At 47.9% G+C, this 24,530-nt stretch overlaps 4 protein-coding genes and 4 non-coding genes across 9 annotated transcripts; 6 read left to right on the top strand and 2 right to left on the bottom strand.

Moving 5' to 3' along the window:
* The first annotated feature begins 9 nt into the window (after nucleotides 1–9).
* Nucleotides 10–3,696, top strand: RPL7A (ribosomal protein L7a). The gene is made up of 8 exons (XM_027887208.1): nucleotides 10–64; nucleotides 615–735; nucleotides 1,086–1,235; nucleotides 1,797–1,937; nucleotides 2,198–2,277; nucleotides 2,594–2,724; nucleotides 3,052–3,121; nucleotides 3,539–3,696. The coding sequence occupies exons 1-8, from the start codon at nucleotides 62–64 to the stop codon at nucleotides 3,641–3,643; spliced, it is 801 nt and encodes a 266-aa protein (XP_027743009.1). The 5' UTR covers nucleotides 10–61; the 3' UTR covers nucleotides 3,644–3,696.
* On the top strand, nucleotides 941–1,013 carry LOC114059143. Its single transcript, XR_003571593.1, has one exon. It is a non-coding gene; the product is annotated as a small nucleolar RNA SNORD24 (small nucleolar RNA).
* Nucleotides 1,660–1,726, top strand: LOC114059144. Its single transcript, XR_003571594.1, has one exon. It is a non-coding gene; the product is annotated as a small nucleolar RNA SNORD24 (small nucleolar RNA).
* LOC114059142 lies at nucleotides 2,028–2,104 on the top strand. Its single transcript, XR_003571592.1, has one exon. It is a non-coding gene; the product is annotated as a small nucleolar RNA SNORD36 (small nucleolar RNA).
* LOC114059139 lies at nucleotides 2,441–2,514 on the top strand. The gene has a single exon (XR_003571589.1). It is a non-coding gene; the product is annotated as a small nucleolar RNA SNORD36 (small nucleolar RNA).
* Nucleotides 3,697–3,971: 275 nt separating the features above from the next.
* LOC114059101 (surfeit locus protein 1) lies at nucleotides 3,972–7,997 on the bottom strand. The gene is made up of 9 exons (XM_027887140.1): nucleotides 7,947–7,997; nucleotides 7,370–7,451; nucleotides 7,115–7,242; nucleotides 6,670–6,752; nucleotides 6,078–6,269; nucleotides 5,702–5,774; nucleotides 5,217–5,379; nucleotides 4,670–4,751; nucleotides 3,972–4,463 (listed from the first exon to the last, which is right to left on the bottom strand). The coding sequence occupies exons 1-9, from the start codon at nucleotides 7,995–7,997 to the stop codon at nucleotides 4,397–4,399; spliced, it is 921 nt and encodes a 306-aa protein (XP_027742941.1). The 3' UTR covers nucleotides 3,972–4,396.
* Nucleotides 7,998–8,097: 100 nt separating this feature from the next.
* SURF2 (surfeit 2) lies at nucleotides 8,098–11,058 on the top strand. The gene is made up of 6 exons (XM_027887209.1): nucleotides 8,098–8,218; nucleotides 8,615–8,769; nucleotides 8,987–9,090; nucleotides 9,352–9,543; nucleotides 10,061–10,215; nucleotides 10,955–11,058. The coding sequence occupies exons 1-6, from the start codon at nucleotides 8,111–8,113 to the stop codon at nucleotides 11,036–11,038; spliced, it is 798 nt and encodes a 265-aa protein (XP_027743010.1). The 5' UTR covers nucleotides 8,098–8,110; the 3' UTR covers nucleotides 11,039–11,058.
* A 292-nt stretch (nucleotides 11,059–11,350) lies between these two features.
* SURF4 (surfeit 4) lies at nucleotides 11,351–24,472 on the bottom strand. Of its 2 annotated transcripts, XM_027887206.1 has the most exons (7): nucleotides 24,357–24,444; nucleotides 23,190–23,267; nucleotides 17,556–17,742; nucleotides 16,315–16,391; nucleotides 15,653–15,696; nucleotides 14,507–14,693; nucleotides 11,351–14,280 (listed from the first exon to the last, which is right to left on the bottom strand). In XM_027887206.1, the coding sequence occupies exons 1-7, from the start codon at nucleotides 24,402–24,404 to the stop codon at nucleotides 14,014–14,016; spliced, it is 888 nt and encodes a 295-aa protein (XP_027743007.1). In that variant the 5' UTR covers nucleotides 24,405–24,444; the 3' UTR covers nucleotides 11,351–14,013. The 2 variants fall into 2 exon arrangements, with proteins under 2 accessions (XP_027743007.1, XP_027743008.1); XM_027887207.1 differs by lacking the exon at nucleotides 23,190–23,267 and having other exon boundaries at nucleotides 24,357–24,472.
* Between the last annotated feature and the right edge of the window lie 58 nt (nucleotides 24,473–24,530).

The raw sequence follows: 24,530 nt of genomic DNA, 5'->3' as shown, positions 1-24,530 counted from the left end.
GTGGATCCCCGCCGATATCTCCCGGCATGCCCCGCGCCGCCCCTCTCTCCCTCCGCCCAAGATGGTGAGTGATGGCGGCGGCCGGGGAGGGGGGGTGCCGGGGCCATCCGCCTCCATCCGCCGCCCTCGAGGGGCCGCGGCACCGCGGGCAGCGCCGCGCGGCCGCTGGGCAGCCCTGGGAGGCGGTGGAGGGGCGTTCCGTGCCCGATTCGCGGAGGGCCGCGGAAGGCCGGGCGTGGGCCTGTCCCGGCTCCGGCAGCGCGGCCGGGCCGCGGCGGAACCCCGGTGCGGGCCGGGTGCCCATGGTCGGACCGTCACCACCGTGGGGGTGTCTCGGCTGCTGTCGGGGAGCACCGGGCCGAGCGAGGCCATTGACACGCGAGTTTGGTCGTTGTCGTCCTCCGGGAGGTTCGTGAACCTTGTAAAGGCAAAGCGGGAGGATTTGCACTCTCTGGAAGAGCAGGGAGCTCTTCTGGCGCTTCTCCCTTCTCTGGGAGGTGGCATTTAATTTTCCACCTGAGAAAATAAATGCGTGTCCAGGGTGGGAGGGTTACTCTTTCGTGCATGCAGGTGTTGGGGGCAGTAAAAGACAAGACCGTGTTTCTCACTTGTAGCCGAAAGGAAAGAAGGCCAAGGGCAAGAAGGTGGCCCCGGCCCCTGCTGTAGTCAAGAAGCAGGAGGCCAAGAAGGTCGTCAATCCCCTCTTTGAGAAGAGGCCCAAGAACTTTGGCATTGGTGAGTAACTCGATATTTGGGATGTTTGTTCCACTTTGTCTTATGGACAGGTGTCTAAACTGTAAACAAATCAATGCTGTAGAGTGGAGAGGGTGATGGAGGCAGTTACCTTGCTGCTTGGAGTTAACTGCTCTCCTTAGTGAAGGTGGTATTGGACAGTTTGCCAGACTCCATCCACTCTGTGCAGTGCCACTTTTGTACAGGGTGCAGATGATGTGAAAGAATATTTGCTATCTGAGTGGTCGTGCTGACACATTACCACCAAGATCACTGATGCCCCTGTGCTGCTCCCTGCTGCTGCTGCTGCAGTGGATTTGGGGCAACTCTGAGCTGAGGGCTGTGTGTTTTAGGACAGGACATCCAGCCAAAGCGGGACCTCACTCGGTTTGTGAAATGGCCGCGGTACATCCGCCTGCAGCGCCAGAGATCCATCCTCTACAAACGCCTCAAGGTGCCTCCTGCCATTAACCAGTTCACCCAGGCCCTGGACCGCCAGACAGGTATGGATGTGCTCCACGTCCTTGGGTTTAAATGGGATGTGTCTCAGGGAAGGGGAGAGAAACTGAAATCTGGAACATGTCTGTTTAAGGAAGCTCTAATAGTGATAGATAGTTGATGTGGGAATTTGCTGCCTTGATTGCTGCTGAAAACACCTGAAAAGGGTGTTAGAAAATAAAGCTGCTACTTACTGAGCCAAGCCCAGCGTTATCTTAACTATGATTCCATCAGAGTCCATTTTTCCAGCTTGACCTGGAATCTCCCAGGGTTCTTCTAACTGAACTGTGTAAACCTGTAGGAGGAAAACCAGCATCCTGCAGGCTGGCATTGAAATGAAGGAAGAAGGGACTTCAGGGTCTTTAAATGAGTAAAAGTTTTTTCCAAGTGACAGTGTCTATGCAAGAAAATTCAGACTTGTGTAGAAGGTGCAGATGATGATCACTTTTTGCTGCCCAAACACACGTGATGACAAACCACCAAGATCGCTGATGCACTTCTGTGTTTTAAAAAGCGATGCTTAGATTTCCAGGTTGTGCAGCTAATGAGTAGATGTTCTCTTGCAGCCACGCAGCTCCTGAAGCTGGCACACAAATACAGGCCAGAAAATAAGCAAGAGAAGAAGCAGAGGCTCCTGGCTCGTGCTGAGCAGAAAGCTGCAGGAAAAGGAGATGCTCCAACCAAGAGGCCACCTGTCCTCCGAGCAGGTAACTTGTGTGCCTGGGCTTGGCTGATGGCAAACGAGCAGCGTGGTGCTTGGTTAGAGAGAACACTGATAAACAGGCTTGGACAAGCTATTGCAATGATGTATGAATTTCTTCACCTGAGCTCAAAGTGAAGAGCGAAAAAGACGAGCTTTTTAACCCTGAGCTTTAGCAAAGTGTCCATGAAATGTCTCTGTGCTGCTGATGTGGAAAGTTTTCATGATTTCCACAATTCAAAGCTTATCTATAACTTTGTTTTTCAGGTATTAACAGTGTCACGACTCTGGTGGAGAACAAGAAAGCTCAGCTTGTAGTCATTGCCCACGATGTAGACCCCATTGAGGTGAGCATGGCACAGGCTACCTGTGGATCTTAAGGTGGGGTCAGAAGTGAAAATGCATCTTAGACAAATATTGCACGACAGAGAATGCATAAAAATACACCTTTACCGTAACTGGGATGCTTATGCATGTTTGTAGTCGGTGTGACTGAGGCTGGCTGGGCCCTTGCAATGATGTTCTGAATTTCTTCACCTGAACCAGCAGTGAAGAGCAAAACGAGCTTTTTAACACTGAGCAGTTGGCCACAGCCCGGGCTGATGCCAAGAGTGAAAAGGTGCTCTCCCTCAGTTACACAGCACAGTTCCCTTTCCTTTTCAGCTGGTGGTGTTCCTGCCAGCCCTGTGCCGCAAGATGGGAGTGCCCTACTGCATCATCAAGGGCAAAGCCAGGCTGGGCCGACTGGTCCACAGGAAGACTTGTACCTCGGTTGCCTTCACCCAGGTTAACCCGTAAGTAGTAGCAAACTTGGGTCTCTCTAAAATCAAATAACACCTTTTTGATATCTAATAAAAATGTGTCAGCTGGATCCTGAAGCTACAGGTTATTCTGGGTTACCAAAATGGATCATCACTCTAAAGTAAAGGAACTGTTAGCCTTAGAATCTGAGCAGTGCAAATTCTGAAGTATTGATGGGTTGGAGTGTTAACCCTTTGCAAGTAAAGTTCATGCTTAAATTAAAAAACTGTGTTTGCCACTAGAAGTTCTGAAATCCTGCGGCTAAATATTTACAGAAAATGTTAAATCAAGGTTCTAAAAATTAAAACTGTCACCAACAGGGAGGATAAGGGAGCCCTTGCCAAGCTGGTGGAGGCTGTCAAGACCAACTACAATGACAGATATGATGAGGTAAGATTCTCTGTGCTGCTGGCCTTGTCTTTGATTTTATTCTTATAGTCTGTTGAGAGTGTTACATCTAGAGTTGTTTATGGTGTACCCAGATTCTTTACCCAAGGATGGGGTAAAATGTGAATGCTGTCACCAAGTTAGAAGTAAACAGTGCTATCCCAGGGCAAGGATTTAGAAGAGGCAACAGGTTCTGCTTGGCTGAACTCCATCCCCCAAGTCCAGGAGTTACTTGATGGCTGAACCCAACAGCCCTCGTGGGGAAAAACCTTAAGCTCTTCTTTCACTTTCTGCCCTGAAATACAGCTTGAAATGTGCAGGACTTCATAGTTGAGGGAGCTCTTCCCCTTGTGCAGAAAGGAGTGGAACTGTGTGAGTTTGATTGAATGAGGCCTCTAACCTGCCCTCCCTCCTTTGCAGATCCGTCGTCACTGGGGCGGGAATGTCCTGGGTCCAAAATCGGTGGCTCGCATTGCAAAGCTGGAAAAAGCAAAGGCTAAAGAGCTGGCTACGAAGCTGGGCTGAAGATGTACTGGATTGCTTTGTACATAAAGAGAATAAACCCCAGCTAAGTTTCAGTGGTCTCTCTTCATGGGGGGCAGGGGGGTGGCACAGTGGCACTACTGCACTTCTGTTTGCCTTCCATGAAATGATAGAGCAGTGCTGTGCAGAAGGGGCTGCACAGAGCGGATTATTTCACTTGGAACAGCTGTCCTTGATTACTAGTCCTGTGTAATAATTCCTCTCCCTTTGAACACACAGCCCAGCAACAGCAGCTCAGCTGGACATGCTGGATCCACAGTAACCTCTAATTCAGGTTTCTCGCTGTTCAATGTAAGATGCACGATGCAAGTCACAAAGCAGAGACCTGTAGGCCTTTATTTACTCTGATGCAACGACTTTGAGCCACTCCTGACCTCAGGAATGCCTACTCAATGCAAAGAAACTTTGATTCCAAAATCCTTTGGATTTGTCCAGGAAAACACAGCACTGCAGATGTTAAAATGTGGTAGCTTACAATCAGCCACAACAGAAAAATGTGTCCTTGATTACTGTTTCAAGTTCAGTCAGTGCTTCCAAGCTGCAGCCAAGTCACTCTGGTGGCAGCTCAGAGTCTGCAGGGGTTGCTTAAAAGTTGATTTGCATCTTGATAGAGGCACATGTTTGCTGAACAGTGCCCTGAAATCCTGGGTGTTTCAGTTATTGAGGACTGACCGGGCTCTTGTCTTCCACAAAAGTCTGCTCCTGACTGTAGCACAAATAAGTTACATATTCCCCTCATAGAGGTATCTTCTGTATAAATTTCCTGTACCACAAGAATGAGGTTGCAGCACATAAGCCATACCTATAAGAGAGAATAAAGCCACACATTCACACCTTTCCAAGGTGGACCGGACCTTTCCAAGGCAGCTGCAGTAACTGATTATTTCACATCCCCTTGGAAATGTCAGGTTAAAAATTCCAGGCTTTTGCAGCTTAAAAGCTCATGCAGGCAAGACTTTTAAATATCCCAGAGCACCCCAGGGAAGGTCAGCCAGGCTGGTCCCTTACCAGGTGACGATGTACTGCATGTGCTCGTTTCGCAGGCTCACTCTGGTCTGGCCACCAATGGGCCCCCCTGGGACGGTGCTCCCTGCAGGGACAACAGCCAGGTTAAATCTTCAGCCTGCACAGTGCAGAGCTGCCTTGGCTGTGAGAGAGGGCATGAAGGTGGTAAGTCTGGTGGATATCCTGCTCTTCTTCCTCGGGCAGTGGTGTTCCCAAGTTCATCACAGGGAAGAATAGTTTTTCCTAATATCCAATCTAACCCTGCTCTCTGTCAGTCTGAACATTCCCCCTTGTCCTACCACTCCATGCTCTTGACTAAAGTCCCTTTCCAGCTCCTGTAGGCAGCCTGTCACCTTCAAAACTGGGCTAGCAGAGTACAGGAAGAGAAAGATGCAATACCTTGTTGGATTTGATGATACTGAAAAGCCTTTACAAAGTCTTTACCAACCGAAATGATTCCATGGCTCTACCTTTCCAGGTGCCCAGGGAAAGTAACACACTGAATGGAAAGGGAGGGAGGCTGGTGGGGTTGGGTTCCTGTGTGACTTACTGAAATCTGCATCGATGAAGATGGGCTCAGCACCTGTCACCTTGGCCATGGCCTCCAGGTCTCGGTAGTGCCAACGGTTTTGTTCAATGTTATTCTCGGGCACAAAGGGTTTCCGGGTCTCTGTTAACCTCACCACCCCCGTGAGATCGATTTCATCTTCAATCTAAGGGAGAAGTGCAGAGAGGAAGAAAAGGAACCTTTCAAGATTCATTTCATATTCTGGCACACCGAGTCCTGCCAGGAGAACACGGCACTAGCAGGGTCTGAGCACACACGAAGCTGTTGTGTCCTGCATGTGCTGTAACACAGCAGGGGAAAAAAGCAGAACAAGAACAGCTCCTTGTTTGTAAAACACATTATTTACTACCAAAAAAGTGGGAAACAAAGGTTTGTCTTTGAGAAGTGCAATGACTCTTTTAAGTCACCTCCCATGATGCTGAACATGGGCAGAAAGTAACACCCCACATTCCCTGGATCCCTCTTACCTGTCCCTTCAGCCTGGTCTCCGGTTTCAGTTTCTTTCTGGGCACAAATCCTCGGTTGACTAAAATCGTGACCCTAGGGTTACACAGAGAAGGAAGGCTCGGGAGTGAAAGGTAATTTATTCCTGCAGCTGCCTAGAACTAAAGATCAAAGAGAAGCAACCCACAAGTTTGCTTTTTGCCATTTCTTTTTGTCATGTTAAAAGTGCATGTTAAAAGGGAATTTAAATACAGTATCAAATGGAGCCTCAGTGACCGCACAGACTGTGAGGGAAAACCTTTTAATGGAGGGGGAGTGATTGATATAAATCTAACCACAATTCAGCTTTTCCAAACGGAAGTGAGGTGCTCAGGTGGACCACAACTCCCCTTAACTCACCCCAGCTCTGTGCAGTAGAAGGGGGTGACAACGTTGGCTCCGTTCTCCGGGTGGGATGTCAGCCGCCCGGCTTCCCGCGCTTCCCGCTCCGGGTCCACCAGCGACCGTGGCAGGATGTAGAGCTCCTTGGAGTGGTCGAAATGCCCTCGGACCTTCACGGGTCTGTACTCCAACTCCTTCAGTTCCATGGGGCTGCATGGAACAAGAGCAAAACAAAGTCGTGGCTGTGACAGGCAAATTAAATTTAGGGGATTTTTATCATGGGGTGTACCTTTGGGATGTCAGACATCAGCTACCAAGCCCTCCTGCCCCAGGAGGATTACACACGGTATGAACTACATCCCACATTCTCCTGAACAGAGGCTCATCCTTTTCCCGTGCATTTAGAATATCCCATAGGAAAGCATTCACTTATAATTCTACTGAAAATAATAACTTTAACAGGATCTCTCTCTGATTTGCTGGTACATCCCGATTCCCATCGCAGTCCTTCATTTTCATGCAGGTTAGTTCAGCACAAGCTCATTAGCGCAGGGTCCATATCTAATATCCCCAGCACCCTCTAGACAATAAACCATCCCAGCTTCCATACTCTAATGTCAGAGGGATTGGGTCTGCTGTAATTCTTGATGCCAGTTGTGCAATCAGATCTAACTTCCACTTTCGTCGCTGAACCTGAAAGTACACAAACACAGGAGTAATTCCTTAGGGTAGAACAGAGCAGTGCAATGACCTCAGAAAGCCTTGAAATCTTGGTTATAATATTTTCATCAGACCTGGCCTAAAACAGGGTAATTGGAGACATGAAAACGGAGGCTACTGACTTTTAATTTGAGAAAATATACTGAAATAGAAGTGTAAAAACCAAGAATCCCTCCTTTAAGGACTTACAGATGGACACTTGGAAAACAGAAATGTAAAACAACAGCAAATCTTTACCCTGCCTGTGATTTGGACTAAATTAAATGGCCAGAGACTGAAAAATCTGACAGCCCTCAAGTGCTCATTTCTTGAAAAAATTAAATATTTATTTGTACCTGCCATGTGCCGAGACCAAACGTGGTCAGAGGGACCAGGAGAAGGCCCCATTTCAGTAAGGCATCATCACCAGATGTGTCAGCAGCTGCTGCAGAACTCCGTGGTCTGCAGAACCTCAAGCAAACATCTGGAGAAAAACAGAATGAGGAACAGGATTTATAGAGAAAAGGTGCCAGATTCCTGCAGGAAATGTCACTCTGGCATTAGGCTGAAGCAGGGCAGAAGCCCAAACAAATCTTAGGCATCATTCTTACCTTTAGTCTGCTGAACCAGCCCGGAACCTGCTTTAGTTAGGGGATATCCAAAAAATGTTCTTCTGATCAAGTAATGTGATACCTATATGGAATAAGAAGGATCCTTTGTAGCATCTCTGCTTTGTAAAACTTTTATCTAGGTGGTAACAGTCACCTTCATGACTGCATGAAATTTTGCTTCCTCATTGATTTTGAGCCTGTGAAGCACTATGGGCCGGGTTATAATTCAAATAAAATTAAGTTAGATTCCAGTTGCAGAGCTGACTACAGCACAGCAAACGAACCTCCATCCACGCTATCAGCAAACACACACAGCAGCCTAATCCACATTCCTGTCATAAATGGGGGCCAGGATCAGACGACGGGATCAGGGGATGGGAGGAGGGCATGGGAACAGGGGATAGGATCAGGGGGCAAGATGAGGGGACAGGATGAGAGGACAGGGGAGGGGGACAGGATGAGGCTATAGGATAAGGGGATGGGATCAGAGAACAGGATCAGAGGACGGGGTCAGGGGACAGGATGAGGGACAGGATGAGGGGTTTCCCCGGCCCGGCCCCGCTCCCCCGAGCCTCACCCGCAGCTCCCGCAGCAGCCTCAGCCCGGAGCTCAGCACCACCCCGGCCATGGCCCCACCGGCCCCGCTCCTCGCAGCCCGGCCCGGGTTATCCGCGGTCTCTCCCCCGCCGCGCCCGCGGCCCCGGAACGGGAAGCTCTCCCGGCCCGGCCCGGCCCCTCACGATGGCGGCGCCGGGCCCGGCGGGCGGCGTGGCCGGGCCGGAGGTGCCCGAGGCCGAGCGGCGATTCCTGAGGCAGCACCCGCTGCTCAGCCCCGCGGGGCCCGGCAAGGTGAGGCCGAGGGGGGAGCCCTGAGGGGACGGGGCCGCCTCCCGGGGGGGTCGTGAGCAGGACAGTGGCACCCGGTGGGCTCGGCCCCGGCGAGCTCCGGTCCTGGGGGTGTTTCTGCCGCTGTGGGAGTGGGAGGGAGGCCGGGAAAGAGGGAGGGGGTCCTGCCCTTCCCAGCACCGGGATGGATACAGAAAGTATGGTTAGACATCGGAAGGGGCTGCCCGGGGAGGTGGTGGAGTCACCCTGGAGGTGTTCAGGGAAAGGCTGGACGTGGCACTTGGGATCACGGTCCGGCTGACACGGTGGTGTTGGACTTGATCTCAGAGGTCTTTTCCAGCCCGGCTGATTCTGTGGGGTAATCCCGTGGACCTGCTGACCATTCATGTTTTTTTCCAGGTGAGATGCAGGCTGACAGGACACGAGATGCCGTGTCGGCTGTCGGAGCTGCAGGCTTACACCAGTGGCAAGAAGTATCAGCGGCTCGTAAAGACAGCCAAGGAATTTGACTACAGCACGTTTGAGCCCCACATAGTGCCCAGCACAAAGAATTTGTATGTATTCTTCCTCCTCTGTGTTATGTTGTGCTTTACACTTTGTTCGGTCTCAGATGTAAAGGGGTTGAGCTTTACAAAGTTTTTATGGGTTTCGAGAGACTGGGGAAGGCTTTACGAAGTATGTATCAACTCTGAGTACGGTGCTTGTAAGTGAAAAGTTATGAAGTAATAGAATACTTAGACTCTTGCTGGCTCTTTCTTTTTGTGTCTGTAGACACCAGCTGTTCTGCAAGCTCACCCTCAGACACATCAACAAGTTCCCAGAGCACGTGCTGCGTCACGTCCAAGGGAAGCGCTACCAGAAGGCCCTAAAAACCTGTAAGTAGCTTTTCTGAAGCTGTTACCAGACAATTTTTTTTTTCCTAGAGCTGCTGAGATTCCAGTAGATCTCTGTGAGCAGAGGGGGAAAGTTTTCTTTAGACTGGCAGCAGTGTGCTGCTGGGTGTGCTCCTTGGCTCCTACATATAGGTATATATTTGGGGTGGAGCATGCTGAACTCTGGAGATGCATTTCCTATAAGCTTGAGCTGGACATGAAAGGACTCAGGGATTTTGGGCTGCCTGACTCTCTCTCTGGTAGATGAGGAATGCCAGAGGGAAGGAGTGGAGTATGTCCCTGCCTGCCTGCGACAGAAGCAGCAGCGGGCACAGCATCCTGATGACCAAATGAATGGGAGCAGAAAACCTCACAGGAAAGAGGAATTCTGGGAGCCAAAGTCCAGTGATGAGGATGGAGAGGAGACAGACGACAGCATGAGTGACCTGTACCCACGTGAGTGAGAACACTGGTGTCATCTATGTCCTGAAGAAGTTTGGTGGCTGACTTTCTCCTGGTTTCTTTATACTGTTTCCTGCTGCTCTTCCATACAGTTTGGGGGTTTTGTGCCTTGGAAAAGCTTACCACCACCAAATAAGAAATAGCATTATCACTAAGTGATAATCAGTTGGATCATGTAAGCTGTGAGGGGAAGGATACAAGATCCACTGGGATTTGCTGATCTAGGTAATTCCACTTCCCTCATTTCTCAGCAAGTCCTTGTGTCTGACGGAAGCTGGTCAGGCTGTTTCACTGACTTACATCTGGAAGTGCAGACCCATCTTGCTGCAGGAACAAAGGTGTAACTCCAGCTGTGCTGGAGTTCCCAGAACAGGATTAGTGAGAGCACCAGGCACATTTCCAATAAAACACCGTTGTGTTTATTTCCCTTGGCAAATCACCTTTAAGCTGCTCTCAGTGTAAAGTTAGTGCACACAGGGAACTGATTCTGAGCTAAATCTTTGTGTTTTAGCTGCGCTCTTCCCAGAAAAAAGCCCATCAGCTGCACAAACCACAAAGGGCAGCGATGACTTTGCGACAGACAGCGAGGATGACGGGGCCAAGCAGAACGGGGAGGACGGTGGAAGGATGGATGTCAGCAGAGCCGTTGGCAACAAGAGAGGAAAGGTGGGAGTCACCCCGCTGCCTGCAGCAGCAGGGGAGTGTGGAGCTGGGATCCCATCCCGTAGGTGTTCCATCTATTCCTGTCTGAGAACCAGCAGAAGGTGCAAAGCTGTTCAGAATAGACTTTCCCTGTGTGCCAGACACTGCCTTGCATCCCGAGGTGTGAATTGCTGCCAGGCAATGTTTATCCTCTCTGTGGTAGTGAGGGATGTTCCTGCCTGCATAAACAGCTCTTCTTTGGTGGGATCCTGCTGCAGTCAGTCTCAGCAGGGAGGCTGATGTGTGTCTTGTGGGTTAACTGTCCCCCCAATACACAAACATATGTCAAACCCTTTTGCAGTCACAGGGTCCTTCTAGGTCTCTTTTGAGGCGCTGCTTTACAGGACACCCCCTGATCCCACTCAGTTTGGGAAGCAGGCATCTGTTAGATTAATATAAAGATGGATAACTCTAATGCAGGCCCTGAGGAGTGGGCTGGATCCTTTTTGAACTAGGTCAAGCTGCAGAGTTAGAGCTGGATGAAGTTCAGATTCATCGCTTCAGGGAGCCTGTCACTGTTTGTAGCTAAGAAAACCATCTGCCTGTCAGAGAAAAGGCTGCAGGATCCTGGCTGGCTCCATGACCAGGGCTGGGCTCATTCTGGCTGTTGATGGAGACCACACTCAGTTTCTCTTTAAGCTGTCTCAGGCAAGGCTGGATTTGGGGGTTGGAAATAAGCTGATTGAACTTTTCTTCTCTACAGAAACAGTTGGGCCCTTTGAAGAAGAAATTCAAGAGCCATCATCGAAAACCCAAGAACTTCAAGAAGGCAACCAATGGGAAATAAATGTTATGATAAATACATGGCCTGAAGCCTGTTGTGTAACAATTCCAGTGGGAGCACAAGTGTTTGCCCATTCCAGTTAACTGTCACAGGTGCAGAGGGGAGTTGTGGGGTGGAATTAAGTTGTATTCAAAATGCTTCTAAGCCACCCCCACAGCCAGGCAAGGATTTCTGCTGCAGTCAGGTGCAGACAGCTCAGCACCCCGAGTTCTTTACAGAAAGCTGTTTTTTTGGTAGGCAGGAAAGCACAGCAGCCTCCTGAGCAGCTCCTCCAGGGAGCCCATCCATGGAGCATCACCAGCCACACACGCCAAGTGGATACAAAGATGCCATCGTTTTATTTTGATTGTTTTCGAAAATCAAAACATTTTCAAACACAACTAAGGTACAAAATACAGCATAAAATGAGAATTTATACTTATTTTTTTTTTCCACATAGAAAGCAAAAATATATTCAGAATGAATTCCAGAACACTTTGCAGAGCCAATTGGTAGCTGACATCCTGCTTTGTCAGAGTTTCTCAGCCACGGGGAGAGGTCACTGTATTTCTGGGAGATGCACAAGTACAGCAGCTTATGTAGGAAACCAGAATCTTCTGCATCAGGACTCACAGTTAGTAACTCTGAACATTGTGCCGCCTAGAAGTATCTGATAATGCCCTCCACCTAACTGTGCCCTTTGAGTATTTAAGTATTCCTGCTGCAAGGGACAGTACCAGTTCCTTGTCTGGGGTCTTTTGTTGGAAAGGGGACTTGGTTTTCACAGAGGAAACTGGTCAGTATTTCAGACTAGTCTGTCATCCAGCTCCTCAGTTAGACAGGACACAAGGAAGTTGAGAAAGCCAACTTAAGGGGCTACTTACAGGAGTAGTTTGTGTCATTCCATGTATAAATACTATGAACATCAACAGCAGTTCAGGTATCTGAGAATGGCTGCCTTGATGGAGTCCAAAACCGTTACAAGACCTGCAGTGACACTGGTAAAAGCCTCCTGTGCTGCAGATCTGCACTGAAAGGGCTGGTTTGTTTAGCTATGAAGAGTCAGGCACAGGGGAACAGTCAGGGTGAAAAATTCTCTTGCAAAGAAAGCTGCCTGTGACCTGATCTTAATGCTGAATTCCCTTCCCATCAGTTTGGATGTCAGGGGTTGGACTAGATGATCTGAGGTCCCTTCCAACCCTAACTACTCTGTGATAGCAATTGGCTTCCTCCAGCAGCAGCAGCAGCACATCTTGCCCTTACATTGGCTATTTTCCCCTTAAGATGATGAAATCCCTGGTTTAACATTCGACAGTGCTCTTCTATTTTTCATCAGTTCTTTCAGCCTCGCCTTCTCTCCTAAAAAGCAACCGTTAAGCTGAACCGTCCAGCTGAGTGTCCCTACCAGGAGACTCTAGGAAACACTGGAGACGTTCAGCTGAATTCCTCCTTGAACAACAAACAGTTGAGCATCTTCCTCAAGAGAGACAACAGTGCAAGGTACTCAGTGTAATGGTAGGAAGTCGGTAGGGCTCGTGCTGTCTAGAATCCTTCCCCAGTCTAGTGAAGGGGCTCACCAAGCTGACTAGCAGAGGACAAAATGCCTCCTCGGAGCAGCACTAAGCATGTTCATGGCACAGAGGTTGTGGCACTGAGAGGCCAGACAGGGCCTTCATCTCTGAGGGGTTCCTCCCTCTGAAGGTCCATCCCTGGCTGCTTAATCCACTGCCCAGGTTTTGCACTTGGATTCCTCGGCTATAACTGTTTGCAGACAAGAGTTGGGAACGGGGGCTGTGGCAGCACAAGGGCTACTTCCAGATTTCCTCCCTGCACAGCCCAGGGGTGGCTGAGATGGCAGAGAGAAGGAGCTGTCAAGAGCTCAGCACCCCAGCCCTTCAGACAGCTGGGACTCTACAGCCAAGAGACTGACAGAAGTGAATCTTAAGAAGCAAAGACTACGGATTAGAAGATTGACTGCTCTCATCTGGCATGTACTGAGTGCAGGGAGGAGGGGAGTTTCTGTAATTCTGAAGACATTTTCACCAATAACCTGCAGTTCAGATGCAAATTTGGGGCATATATGGATGGGAGATGGTTAATAGCAGAAAGGAGCCTTCATTATGGAACCTGCAGCACAAGTTGGCTCCCTGCTTGGGAATTCAGGAGGGGCAACTTTGGGCAAAGAATGCTTGAATAAAGAGTTCTTTTGGCACAGAATTTTCACAGAATCTAACATTCTGTCTCTTCAGGATGATCTCCCCCACTTTCTTCCTGAAATCTGATCAGCAATACAGGATCCATGATTAACAAGACAGGATTCTCCCTTGTTCCCCTCAGGGGCAGAATTGGGACATGTTAGAAAACCTTCTCCCTTTTCTTACCTAGAAAGGGCTACAACTACTTTCACTGTTTTCTTTTTGCCTTCTCTTTGGGGGCAGAAAACACCTACCTCTGTTGAAAAAACAAAAGGGAATTTACAGGTCTCTGAGCAGCAAAACAAGAGTGTTGTTTTTTTGTTTTGTTTTCTGATGCTGCTTTCCACCTTGGTAAGCAATGCTATAACCAGCAATGGAACTCCTTATGCACAGGACAGTGTGATGAGGGCGAGAAAGGGGATCCACTTTTTTAGTTATAGCTAGAACCCAACAGCACACTGAATGGTACAGCTGTATCTGCTCACAGTTCTTCAAATTTTAAGACACTGCTGACACTCAAGACAGCAACCATTCTACTGCAACTCACTGAAGCATCAGCAAAATGCAGGTTCCTTAGGTTAGTTCCAAATCTAGGAAGTTAGAATAAGCCTAGGCAACATTCCTTGGAGAAACAGGGTTTTTATCTATTACATTACTGGTGCCACAGTAAATCAAATTCAAAACATCTGTGCCTTTAATAGGAAGGGGGCATGTACGTGTAAAATGCTGGCAGTTTTTGTTGAATCCATAGAGAATCAGTTCTGGACTTAATACATTATGTCCCAAGAAGTGTTGCTATTCCTGTTACCACTCTTTTTTCTTCTCATCCATGGAAACTCCACCGGGACCCAGTGCAACCACGAGGAGGAGCCCTCCAATGACAGACATGGTCTGGAAGAAGTCGTATTTGAGGAAGTCGTGCATGGGCTTGTAGGCTGGGACGGTCCAGAAGGCATTGAAGTAGATGTTGATGCCAAACAGCCAGATGACCAGAGTCAAGGCAGCCAGCTTAGTCTTGAAGCCAATTGCCACCAAGATAATCAGGGCTGTGCCCACAATGTTCTGCAGAATCTGCAAGGGGAAAAAAAAAAACCAAACACATAAACTTACACAGTTCTTAAATAGATACACAAACATCCACGTTGTCATGGCAGAGATGATCTAAGCTTAGTTTCTAAGTTATTAATTCTACTAATAGACTTAAATGACGAGCACTGAGCGGGCCCTGCAGCCCATCTGGCCACTGATACTATATTCTAGTTCCTCAACTCATACTTTTACACGGGGTTATACTTACAGCAAAGAAGTTCATATCAAAGTGTAGCAGTGTCATGAACATGAGGACGAGCAGCACACGGCCCCCCAGCTGCATGTACTGCTTGGGAGAGCTTTCCCTCATGGTAGGGACACCGGCAAACATGCTCTTCCCCTCGGAGCGAGACTCAGCCAAAAGCAGCAGCAAGCCTCCCCCAAGGGCAAGGTTCCTACAGAAACACAGAAATGGGGAGAAAGGAGGAAAAGAAAAAGAAAAAAAAAGGCAGTTTAGTACAGTTTGCACTGATCTATAAAGTCCTATCTGACAGTTTCAGCTCGGTAAGTATCTACGTGCCAGTGAGGAGCGACCTCTGCGATGTGTTAGTCTGTGTTAGACTTCCCAGCTCCAGCAGAGCTGAACACACCAAGGATTTACCCAAGGAGGAACACACCAAGGATTTACACAAGCCTGTGCAGACAGGTACAGCCTGCCAGGGAAGCCCAGCTCAGGCACAGTTGCTTTAGTGTCGGTTACAACATGAATTTAGCTGTGTTAAGAGTTACTCTGTACCTCAGGTTTAGCCATATATGCCAGAGTAGTTCAGAGGTTGCTTTGAGAAAACAGAGCAGCAGAGCTGCTATGAAGTTACACATTTACAGGGCTGTAGTAAGCCCAGAGTATAGTTTTTGTGCTGTCCTCCTGGTAACAGCCAGCCATCACTCAGGATTTGACAAGAACGCTTACGTTTAAGAACCCTGTTTTCTTCTCAGGGAAGGTGTTAAGAGATTTAAAATCCCAGAAACCCCTCCAGTGTCCACATGCTGTAGTTTTCTTGGGAAATGGCTTCAATCATACATAAGCACAGTTGCTATTTTAGCGATTTAGGAAATAGTAGAAACTCACTGATCCAGTCTAAACACTTGTTTGTGAGCTGTCAGCAAGGTTAGCAGCAGAAGCACTTAGATCCCAGTGAGTTAGGATTAGTCTTTCCCTTCCACAGTACTAAGCCTGCTTTCTACAGTTTAACACAGGCTCTACTGATTTTTCAAGTGCTGCCATTCCTTTTTTAAAGTAAATGCATCACTTGCAAAATCTTTCTGGTAAATACTATGTACGAATATAATTTCCTCTGTCCCCGAGCGCCAGTTTTTATTCTGTTCCCATAAAAACCTTCAGAAGGAGCCATACCTCATCAAGAACTTCAGGTCCCATAGAATGCTGTATGCAATAGTCTAGGCAAAGAATAAAACAGGTTAAAACAGCATATAAATTACACTGAGTGTGTGAATTTATGTTATAATCTCAAATCTGTATCAGCCATAGCAGAAGTCAATTAATTTATACTGAAAGAAATAAGGTAGATTACATCAGTGTGGTCCAATGAGTCCCTGTAAAACAGGGAATGGAAGCCAGAATTTGATTTGTCCTTTAGTCCCCCCCCAAAATTCACTGGGTTTGTAGGGGAAGGATGGTACTAGCCAGGATCCTTTGTGATGGGGACAGTTCTTTATAAAAGCTGTGTGCCAAAAGCCAAAGCAACTGCAGGTTCCACATTTGGCTCATCAACTGATGTACAGGTAAATTGCCAGTTACTCCTAAATTGGTCAAGGTCAAGTACTGAATGAATGTCTCCAGCTGACTAATTGCAATTACAGCCAAGGATCTGTTGGGCACATCAGAAGAACAGAAGAAGCAAAATAGTTCAATGCCATCAAGGACTGGCACTAGGCCAGGGTGGAGAAAAAATTCCAGGGCTGCAAAGTTATATTTAAACATGTTGGTAGTGCTGGGGCTATGAGAGAAGGCTTGAAAGATACAGTTGAGAAGGGCTGAAGACTTAAGCCTCCTACCTGTAATGCTATAATTCCAAACAGTCCAAAGCAGGCATATTGCACAAAGTTCCTACTCAGCACCAGGATACAGCCACCTGAGTTGGGAAAATTGAACAGAGTTACTCTTGTGGCGTGCACAGGGAAAAACTGCTGCAGGAATGTGAACTTGGTTTGAACTGAGCTGACTCCCATTTCCTTCAACTGTGCCACGAAGAACATCGGGCGGGAAATTTCGATGGCACAAACCAGTTTGAGAACTCGGAGGTTTTAGTGCATTTTAAAACATTTAATAAATCCAGAAGTATCTTTTATTTTATAAAGGGTAAGCACATGCTGAACACAGTCCCCAACATAGCACTGTACAGCAGCCATCTGTGCTAATGCATTAAGAGAATTTAAAAAGAAACTCAATCATGCATTTTCCTTTCTTTTTTTTTTTGTTCAATAAGATAACTTATAGCAACCATACTGCATTCCTTTTCCTTGTAAGGTTTTGTTTTCTATCCTTTCTCAAGTCTTCCATCACAAAACACCGACAGCCTCTGCCATGTTGGCAAAGCAACTGTGTGGCAACTAAATCAAATTAAGGTGACCCTCTACACAAAAAAATTAGGGCAAAAAAAATCTAAATCCAGACATAAGATAAGAAATTGACAATCAAGAAGAGTAAATCAGGGATCTAATATAAACAGGAAATAATTTTACCTCTCTCCATTTCTGATACCCTGAGCCCACCCAACACACAAACAGCAGAGCTCTGCTTCTGGGCTTATTTTGATTCCTGGGATTTGGAAAAATCTATGACACAAGCACCTCCCTCAGGTGTAAATGCGCCCACTGCAGGGGAAGACTTTGCCATGGAGGTGAATATCCTTAAAAAAAAAGAAAAATCTTAACACTGCCCTGTTTAAGAAAATAGGAGTATTTTATTTAGAGAACTCCAGGGTGTGGTATGTGTTTATAAATGCATGTACAGAACTGAAAACAGATTGCCCTGATGGATCCTTGTCACCACTGACTCAGAGGCAGTGTGTCACAAGAAATTCTCTACAGCTGCTTCCAGGAAAGGCTGGAGCAGGTCAATTAAGAGTTCTCTTCATTCAGCCCATGCAGTACCACCAGCTCTAAGCTGTCAGTGGCTATTAGGAAATCAGTGAGGCGTCCCATGCTTCCATGATTCACAGTGCCCACACGAGCCAGGGCTGCACACACACACCAGAGCGCCTGGCACCCACCTCAGCAGCCTGAGAACCACTTACTCAGCTGTCCAAAGAGGTTTAGGAACACAAAGATGGAGGCCAGGAAGTAGCCACAGTTCCACGTGCCGTCAATGTAGTCCCTCTGTTCGCTCCACTGGAACCACATGCGGATGCCATCCTCCAGGAAGGTGCTGATCAGGCACAGCCGGGCCACGTGGGGAAGGTACTGCTTCGTCACCCTCAGGAACTGCACGGGCACACAGCGGGGTTAGCAGGGAAGGGGAGACTTCAGGAAGGACAGACCCACGCTCTCTGCAGACCCTGAGGTCAGCAGTTCTCATGCACACAGGGTCATTGACATCTAACAGAGAAACTTCGACTTGGATTTCATGGAAATGCTTCTCCACTTTAGTTCGAGAACACCTGGGAGCAGCGGGGGAAACCTGTTGTGCTTTAGGACAAGGACTTTGGGAAAAGCAGAGTCCAGCAGCACCTTCCTGTGTAACAGGAACTGTGCTTTGATGGAGCTCTCACTAATGAACGCTGACCTTGGTTTTAGTTTCTCTATCTCAGGGTTTCATGTTACAGCTCAACTATCAGATAGCCAGGAGCTAAAAGGGCAATCCTGCCCCCACCCACATGCTCAGGCACTCACCCCCCTGTAAGAATCGATTCAGGGAGCCGGGTTGAGAGAAGACAAATTCTATACAAATTAAAAAAACCTTACTAAGCCTTCTGCCAAGCTCCTTCCCTCTAACAGCTCAGGAAAACAACAGTGCAGAGCACATGCACTGGAGTAGCAGTGCCACTTCATGGAACTGCACCCCCTACCCTCCAGGCAAGTTTTTACTTCCATTAGAAATAGCATCCTCTGCAGAAAGGAAACACACATTTATATACACAATTCAGTGTAGTAGTTAAAAGGAAATGATATCATCATGTAACAGCTGCTGAGCTTCAGTTCTTGGGAATGCAAGATGTATCTGAGCCCACAACCATCACAATTACCATGTTCTCCAGGGCTGTGGGGTGCACAGGAAAACTTACTGCCTCTGCACTGGTTCATTATTACTTAATTGAAACTTCCACCAGGAAGGAGACAAAAGCAATTTCTGACAGTTTATTCCTGTAGCAGCAATCAGAAAATACTAAAGGCTATGCAAATGACAAGACTGGCTTACTGTGTAACTGAAGATTATCACAAGAGAAAAAAAAAATCAGCAAACATGTTTAATAGTCAATTAAATAGTCAATATCAGGACAAACTGCACTGTTGTACTGCATGTATCCAGAGTCTAAGGGTCAAAATTCACCTTAATCAAGTGCATTTGAAGTGGAGCTGTACTCTGCCTCAGGGCTGCCACTTCAGGCTTTTTTTAACCCAGTCAACAGTTAGATGAATGAGTCAGAAGAAAAATTTGTGATCTTTGTCACTGAATGAGACGCACATCTTGGTTTACAGCTTTCCTCTCTCCTGGGTTTCACTGTGAGTCTGAGGAAACTCGCTGAGGAATACTAAGAATAAAGTCCTTACAAACCAGGAGGGGTTTGTAAGATACAGAACAGAGAACTTGGGTCTAGAAAGAAATCAGAGGACAAGTGCTGGAAAGGAAAACAAACAGTGCTGTGGAAAGGCTGAAAAAAGCAGCACACATCTGCCTCCAGGCCTCATCTTTGCTGTTTTGAAGTTCATGATGAGCTGATCTCATCTTCCTCTTCCCTGAAACCGAACAACGGTCCAGATGAAGGATCCATGAGGGCATTTTAACATTTACCTGTTCTCTTGGCAAACAGAGGGAATTCAACACTGCCCATTAAACACATCCAATCAGCTCCAGACAAGTCAGACAGGCCAAGCCCACGGCAGCTCCAGTGCTAAGCAACCTCCTGACACAATCTGTGGACACCCACAGCTCCTGGAGCTGCAGTCACTGAGCTACACTCAAGTTGAACCCCCTGTACACAGCAAGCTTAAATAAGCTGCAGAAACAGGAGCTAAAAATGCAGCCAAAGGAACCACTGGCCATGGAGATCCAGAGGGAAAGGAAGAGAACAATTACACCGTAACTACAGGAAGGGAATGTGGGCATCGAGTGATTTTACAATTAGAGGATCTGGGCATAAATCACCCGACTAATTTAACTAAGGATGGAGTAAGTTATAAGAAACATGAGATCTTCAGAAGTGGGACTGAATTAATAGTAACAGTCCCTGCACATCACCAGCAAGATGTGGGTCAAAAGCTGCACCCCAAGACCACTTCCTTTGTGATTCACACAGATAAAGCAGCACATACAGGAAACTCTGTAGTGAAGTATCTGCAGCTAAAAAAATGGGACTAGAAACACATCCTCCAGCGAACACAATACCCATAATATCATAATTTATTTGGGTAAATACCCCAAACCAAAACCCAATGTGACTGATGGAGGTGGCAGCTCTAAACTCATGACATCAAATAACTGAATGGCTTATTCTGCTGTGGGCTTTGCATCAACTGCTCTTTCCACTTGCTGCCTCCTTGGAAGAGGCAATTCATCGTGAGAAAACACAAGAGAATGCTAAATAAAACTATTTTAAAGAAGAACAGCTGGTTCTGTGCTGGCAGCCAACTCACTGACATATGTCAGAGGGGCTTTGGGTTGCCACTTCCCCCCCTAATGGGATTAGAAAGGCAAAGATAGATTTAAATGCTCCTTTAAGTTGAACAAGCAAAGATGTACAAGATGATCCAGGGACCCCTAAATCAAATCTCTGCTCAAACTCCATTTTTTCGAAAGGAGGCTTGAAATACTCAAAGCCATAAAGGCCTGACCAAACAAGAGGTAACAAAGTGCCTCATTTTGACCCCATCTCCAACTGTTTAAATTTGCTGACAGTCCAGTCTGTTTGGTTAAAAGTGTATATATTGTAGCATAATTACAAATATTTTAAGATCAATACACAGCCAGGAGTTGGGAATTTTTGCTGTCCCCACCAAGGTGTGTCCTGTCCAAGCACAGAAGCCTTTTCCCTGTGTGTGTGTTCTATAATCAGGAAGTTCTGATCCTGGTGAGGAACAGCACTCTGCTCATCTACACACAAACCCTGGTGACCTGCACAGCATCATTAGTCTGGACCTTCTGATAAAGGCATTTCCCAAGTACTGAGCTTGTATTTTAAGGGACTGGTTTGTTCTGAGAGGAGAGATGCCTCTGGCATTTTCCTGGAAGAGGATGGTCAATAGCGTAGCAGAGAGAAAAATCACTTCCTTTCACCAACCTGAATATATCCTCTTCAAGAGACCCCACTCAAAAATCACAAGGACAGCAACATCCATCACATTCATCAGGTCAGTGTCTACAAATCATTTGTCAGAACTGGGAACAAGTGGCTTTCCCACTTATTTCCAAAGGGAGGAAGAGAGCCCTGACCTGCTAGAACATTGCCAGCAATCTTCATCAGGTTTTTAATTGAAGGCAGACTTCTCAAGTCAGTGCTTTGCACTTCTAAAGTGTGCTTTATACCATTTCCCTTTCCCAAATGGCTATTTATTAGTGAAATCTTTAAAATGGGATTTTTAGCCATTTATTGCATTTTACTATCGCTCTCCATGGGAAGATTCTTTCCCTAGCCTAACCAAAAGAGGCTATTTGGCTTATAATGATAAAGGACCTGACATGACTTAAGTTCTAGAGAACATTTCCAAATTACTTTTTTTTAATATAACACAGGTGAAGTTCAGACTAGAAATGAAATGTTTTCTTCTCCTTTCTGTTACCTGCAAAATAGCCTTTTGAGGACAAGGAGTTCAAGCTGAAAGATGGGGCATTTAGGTTAGATATTAGGAAGAAATTCTTCCCTGTGAGGGTGGGCAGGCCCTGGCACAGGTTGTCCAGAGAAGCTGTGGCTGCCCCATCCCTGGAAGTGTCCAAGGCCAGTTTGGACAGGGCTTGGAGCAACCTGGGAGAGTGGAAGGTGTCCCTGCCCATGGCAGGGGGGTGGAATGAGATGAACTTTAATGCCCCTTCCAACCCAACCCATTCTGTAATTCTATGTTATACAGCTATTTGCAGTATGATCCTCCCAGCAGCACGTGGTGACTGCACTGAAGGGCTCAGCATGGAATATTTTAACAAGAATCACTGAAAAAGGACTTAATTCCCGAGCATGTAAATTACTTAATTAATAAATAACACTGGGCTGGTGTTACAGTGGTGACCTAAACACTGAGAGAACTGACCCACCAGAAAAAATAAACTCAATTTTTCCTTTTTCCTGCCAGTTCAGCTCTCCTGTCCAGTGACAGAAGTGCTGGTGAGAGAGAAAAGGGGGACATGGCCCCAGGAGAAGTAGGACAACCCCTTTCACTGACAGCTGGCTGTCTGGCAAGCTTAGCTGCCTGTAAGGCTGTGCCTTCAGTGCACTAGTTCACCTCTGGATTAAGAGCCACTTATTACTGCTGAGTATCTTGGCATCTAGGGCATAATTTGCTAATTCAAAGGGAAATTACAGTATCTGAGAAAAGCTAGGCTTTACTGTTTGAATTTAAAGAACAGATTATTCCTGCCTTTGTAAGAGACATTCAGGATTTACTGATAAGCCATGGAATTAGCTGTAACATTTTCCCACAGGGCTTTTATGGTACAGAAATTAAGACTCGTTATTTCTTGAGCACCAGTACAGGGAGTGGAGAAAGCAAGAATATCACTGAGAATGCATTCAGCTCCCAGAACTGCCATTGTCCAGCCTCCACCAAGGGGAGTTTCAACATAACTTCAGTCCAAATGTTCCAAGTACGTGTTGTTTTTTTTTTTTAATCCAAGATGAACCAACAGCTCCTGTAATGCCAAGTGTCAACTTCACAATATATACCAAAGGTTATTGTTTAGCAAGTCGCTCCTCCACTGGTGTGATACTGAGTTTTAGCAGCACAGACAGGACTGAAAGGACCTGACAGAGCTACCAGGCAGCCCTTTGGAGGCAGAATTATCACAGGAGTTATTACTCAGGACGCCATAAAAACTATTTTGCAATCTGATGGTGAGTGCAGCAAACACTCCAAACTCTGCAGACTCATCTTTAAATAGGATGTGGCCAAGCACAAATAAATTTGTGCCATTTAAAGCTCATTTCAGGAGAAGGCAAACTGCATTTGAGCTGGACAAGAGAGCTTTCAGAAGTATGAATAAAAGGTGTGTTAAGGACATCTAGAAATAACCCCACAGGACTAAATAGAGAGGTGTTATAAAAAGGTCAGGACAAGCATTGTGAATTTTGGCAAGTGATGTGAACACTGCAGTGATAGTTTACTTTCTCCTCTAAAAGGAGCAGGAAGAGAAGGTAAACAGAGAATGACCAAGATAATCCAGACACCCCTTAAATTGGACACTCCACACACCAACCATAAGAAGCTCTACCTCGAAATCCAGTCTTCCTTCTTCCATCTGGGGGTGGGGAAGGAAGTGCAGAACAGGTTTTCCCAGTGAAATCAGTTAAAGGCACAAAGGCAGCGCAGCCCCCTCGGAGCTGTGACGTGTTTATCGTGATCCACACAACTCACACTGATTCAGAAGAGTTGTAGAACCGGGCAGAATCAGATTTTCCAGCAAATTTGCTGAATGTGATTAGATGCTGTCTCTCATTGTCAATTAGATGAATCACCATGACTGTGAAGATCTTTCCAACACCGTCCCCAGCAGAGCAACTACTTACACTCAAAATATTCCTGCTCTCACATATCGTAAGAGATCTCAAGCTTCTATTTAACAGAGAAATCAGTGCGGGCCTCCGCTGAAACAAACGTGAGAAGGATTACAAGACAACATCAGCTCCTTTGCTTTCCTTTTGCCCCGATCCTGAGCACAGCACACGGTGCTGAGGAGCCTTTTCCAGGTTTCCAGACATGGGTCAGGGTTTCATAGAACCACAGAACGGTTTGGGTTGGAAGGGACATTAAAGACCATCTTATTCCAACTCCCTGCCACAGCCAGGGACACCTTCCACTCGCCCAGGTTGCTCCAAGCCCCATCGAACCTGGCCTTGGACACTTCCAGGGATGGGGCAGCCACAGCTTGTCTGGACAACCTGTGCCAGGGCCTTACCACCCTCACAGGGGAGAATTCCTTCCCAATATCCCATCAAACCGTGCAAGGTCGGATCACCAGGTCGCTCTCCCGTCCCCAACAGCTCACCCCGCTTCCCCACACCCCCTTTGTACCCCATTCACCCGCCGGGAGGGCTCACACGGAGCCCAGGGCAGCTCAGATTCCTGCTCCCCTTCCCATTATTTCCTCCCGGGGGAAGGGAGCCCCATTCCCAAGAGGAACTCGCTTTCCAGGCGCAGCCGCCGCGCTCCCTCGAGGGCAGGGGCGGCCCCCGGGCCTGAGCCGGGCCGGGGGTCCCCTCAGAGGGGACTAGGGGGGAACCTACAGGAAGGGAAGTTCCCCCTTGAAGGCAACTCACAGAAGAGACGGAGAGAGACAGCTTATGAGAGCGTGTAGCGAGAGGACAAGGGAGAGAGGAGGAAAGAGAGTGGGTTTAGATGAGATAATAGGAACTGTTCGCTGTAAGGGCGATGAGGGGCTGGGATGGACTTCCCAGAGAAGCTGTGGCTGCCCCATCCCTGGAAGTGCCCAAGGCCAGGCTGGACCAGCCCCACTCTAGTCTAAGGTGTCCCTGCCCACGGCAGGGCAGCGGGACCGGAAGATCCCCGAGCTCCCTTCCAACCCAAACCACTCCACGGACCCACCGCAGCGCGGCCGCGACCCCGCCGCCATCCCGGCCTGGGCTCCGGCGCCACAAAGGCCGCCCGGGCGGCGCGGAGCGGGGCTGGCTGGGGGGGGGAAGGCGGGCGGGCGGGCGAGCTCGGCGGGCACCCACCTGGTCGGCGAAGTCCTCGGCGGTGTTCATGATGTCGCTGTGGCCCATGGCGGGGCCGGGCGGGCGCGGGCGCGGGCGGGGCGGGGGCGGCGGGGCCGGGCCGGGCCGCGCTCGGTGCCGCTGCAGCCGCTGCCACGTCGGACGGGCCGGGCCTCGCAGGCGCCGCCGCGCCGG

This window comes from Empidonax traillii, unplaced genomic scaffold (assembly GCF_003031625.1).
Source record: "Empidonax traillii isolate 1590-97213 ecotype Southwest subspecies unplaced genomic scaffold, ASM303162v1 scaffold204:size1584377, whole genome shotgun sequence".
In the NCBI taxonomy this organism is placed as follows: domain Eukaryota; kingdom Metazoa; phylum Chordata; class Aves; order Passeriformes; family Tyrannidae; genus Empidonax; species Empidonax traillii.
The sequence above is the reverse complement of the archived record's forward strand: the minus strand, read 5'-3'. Positions and strand labels throughout refer to the sequence as shown.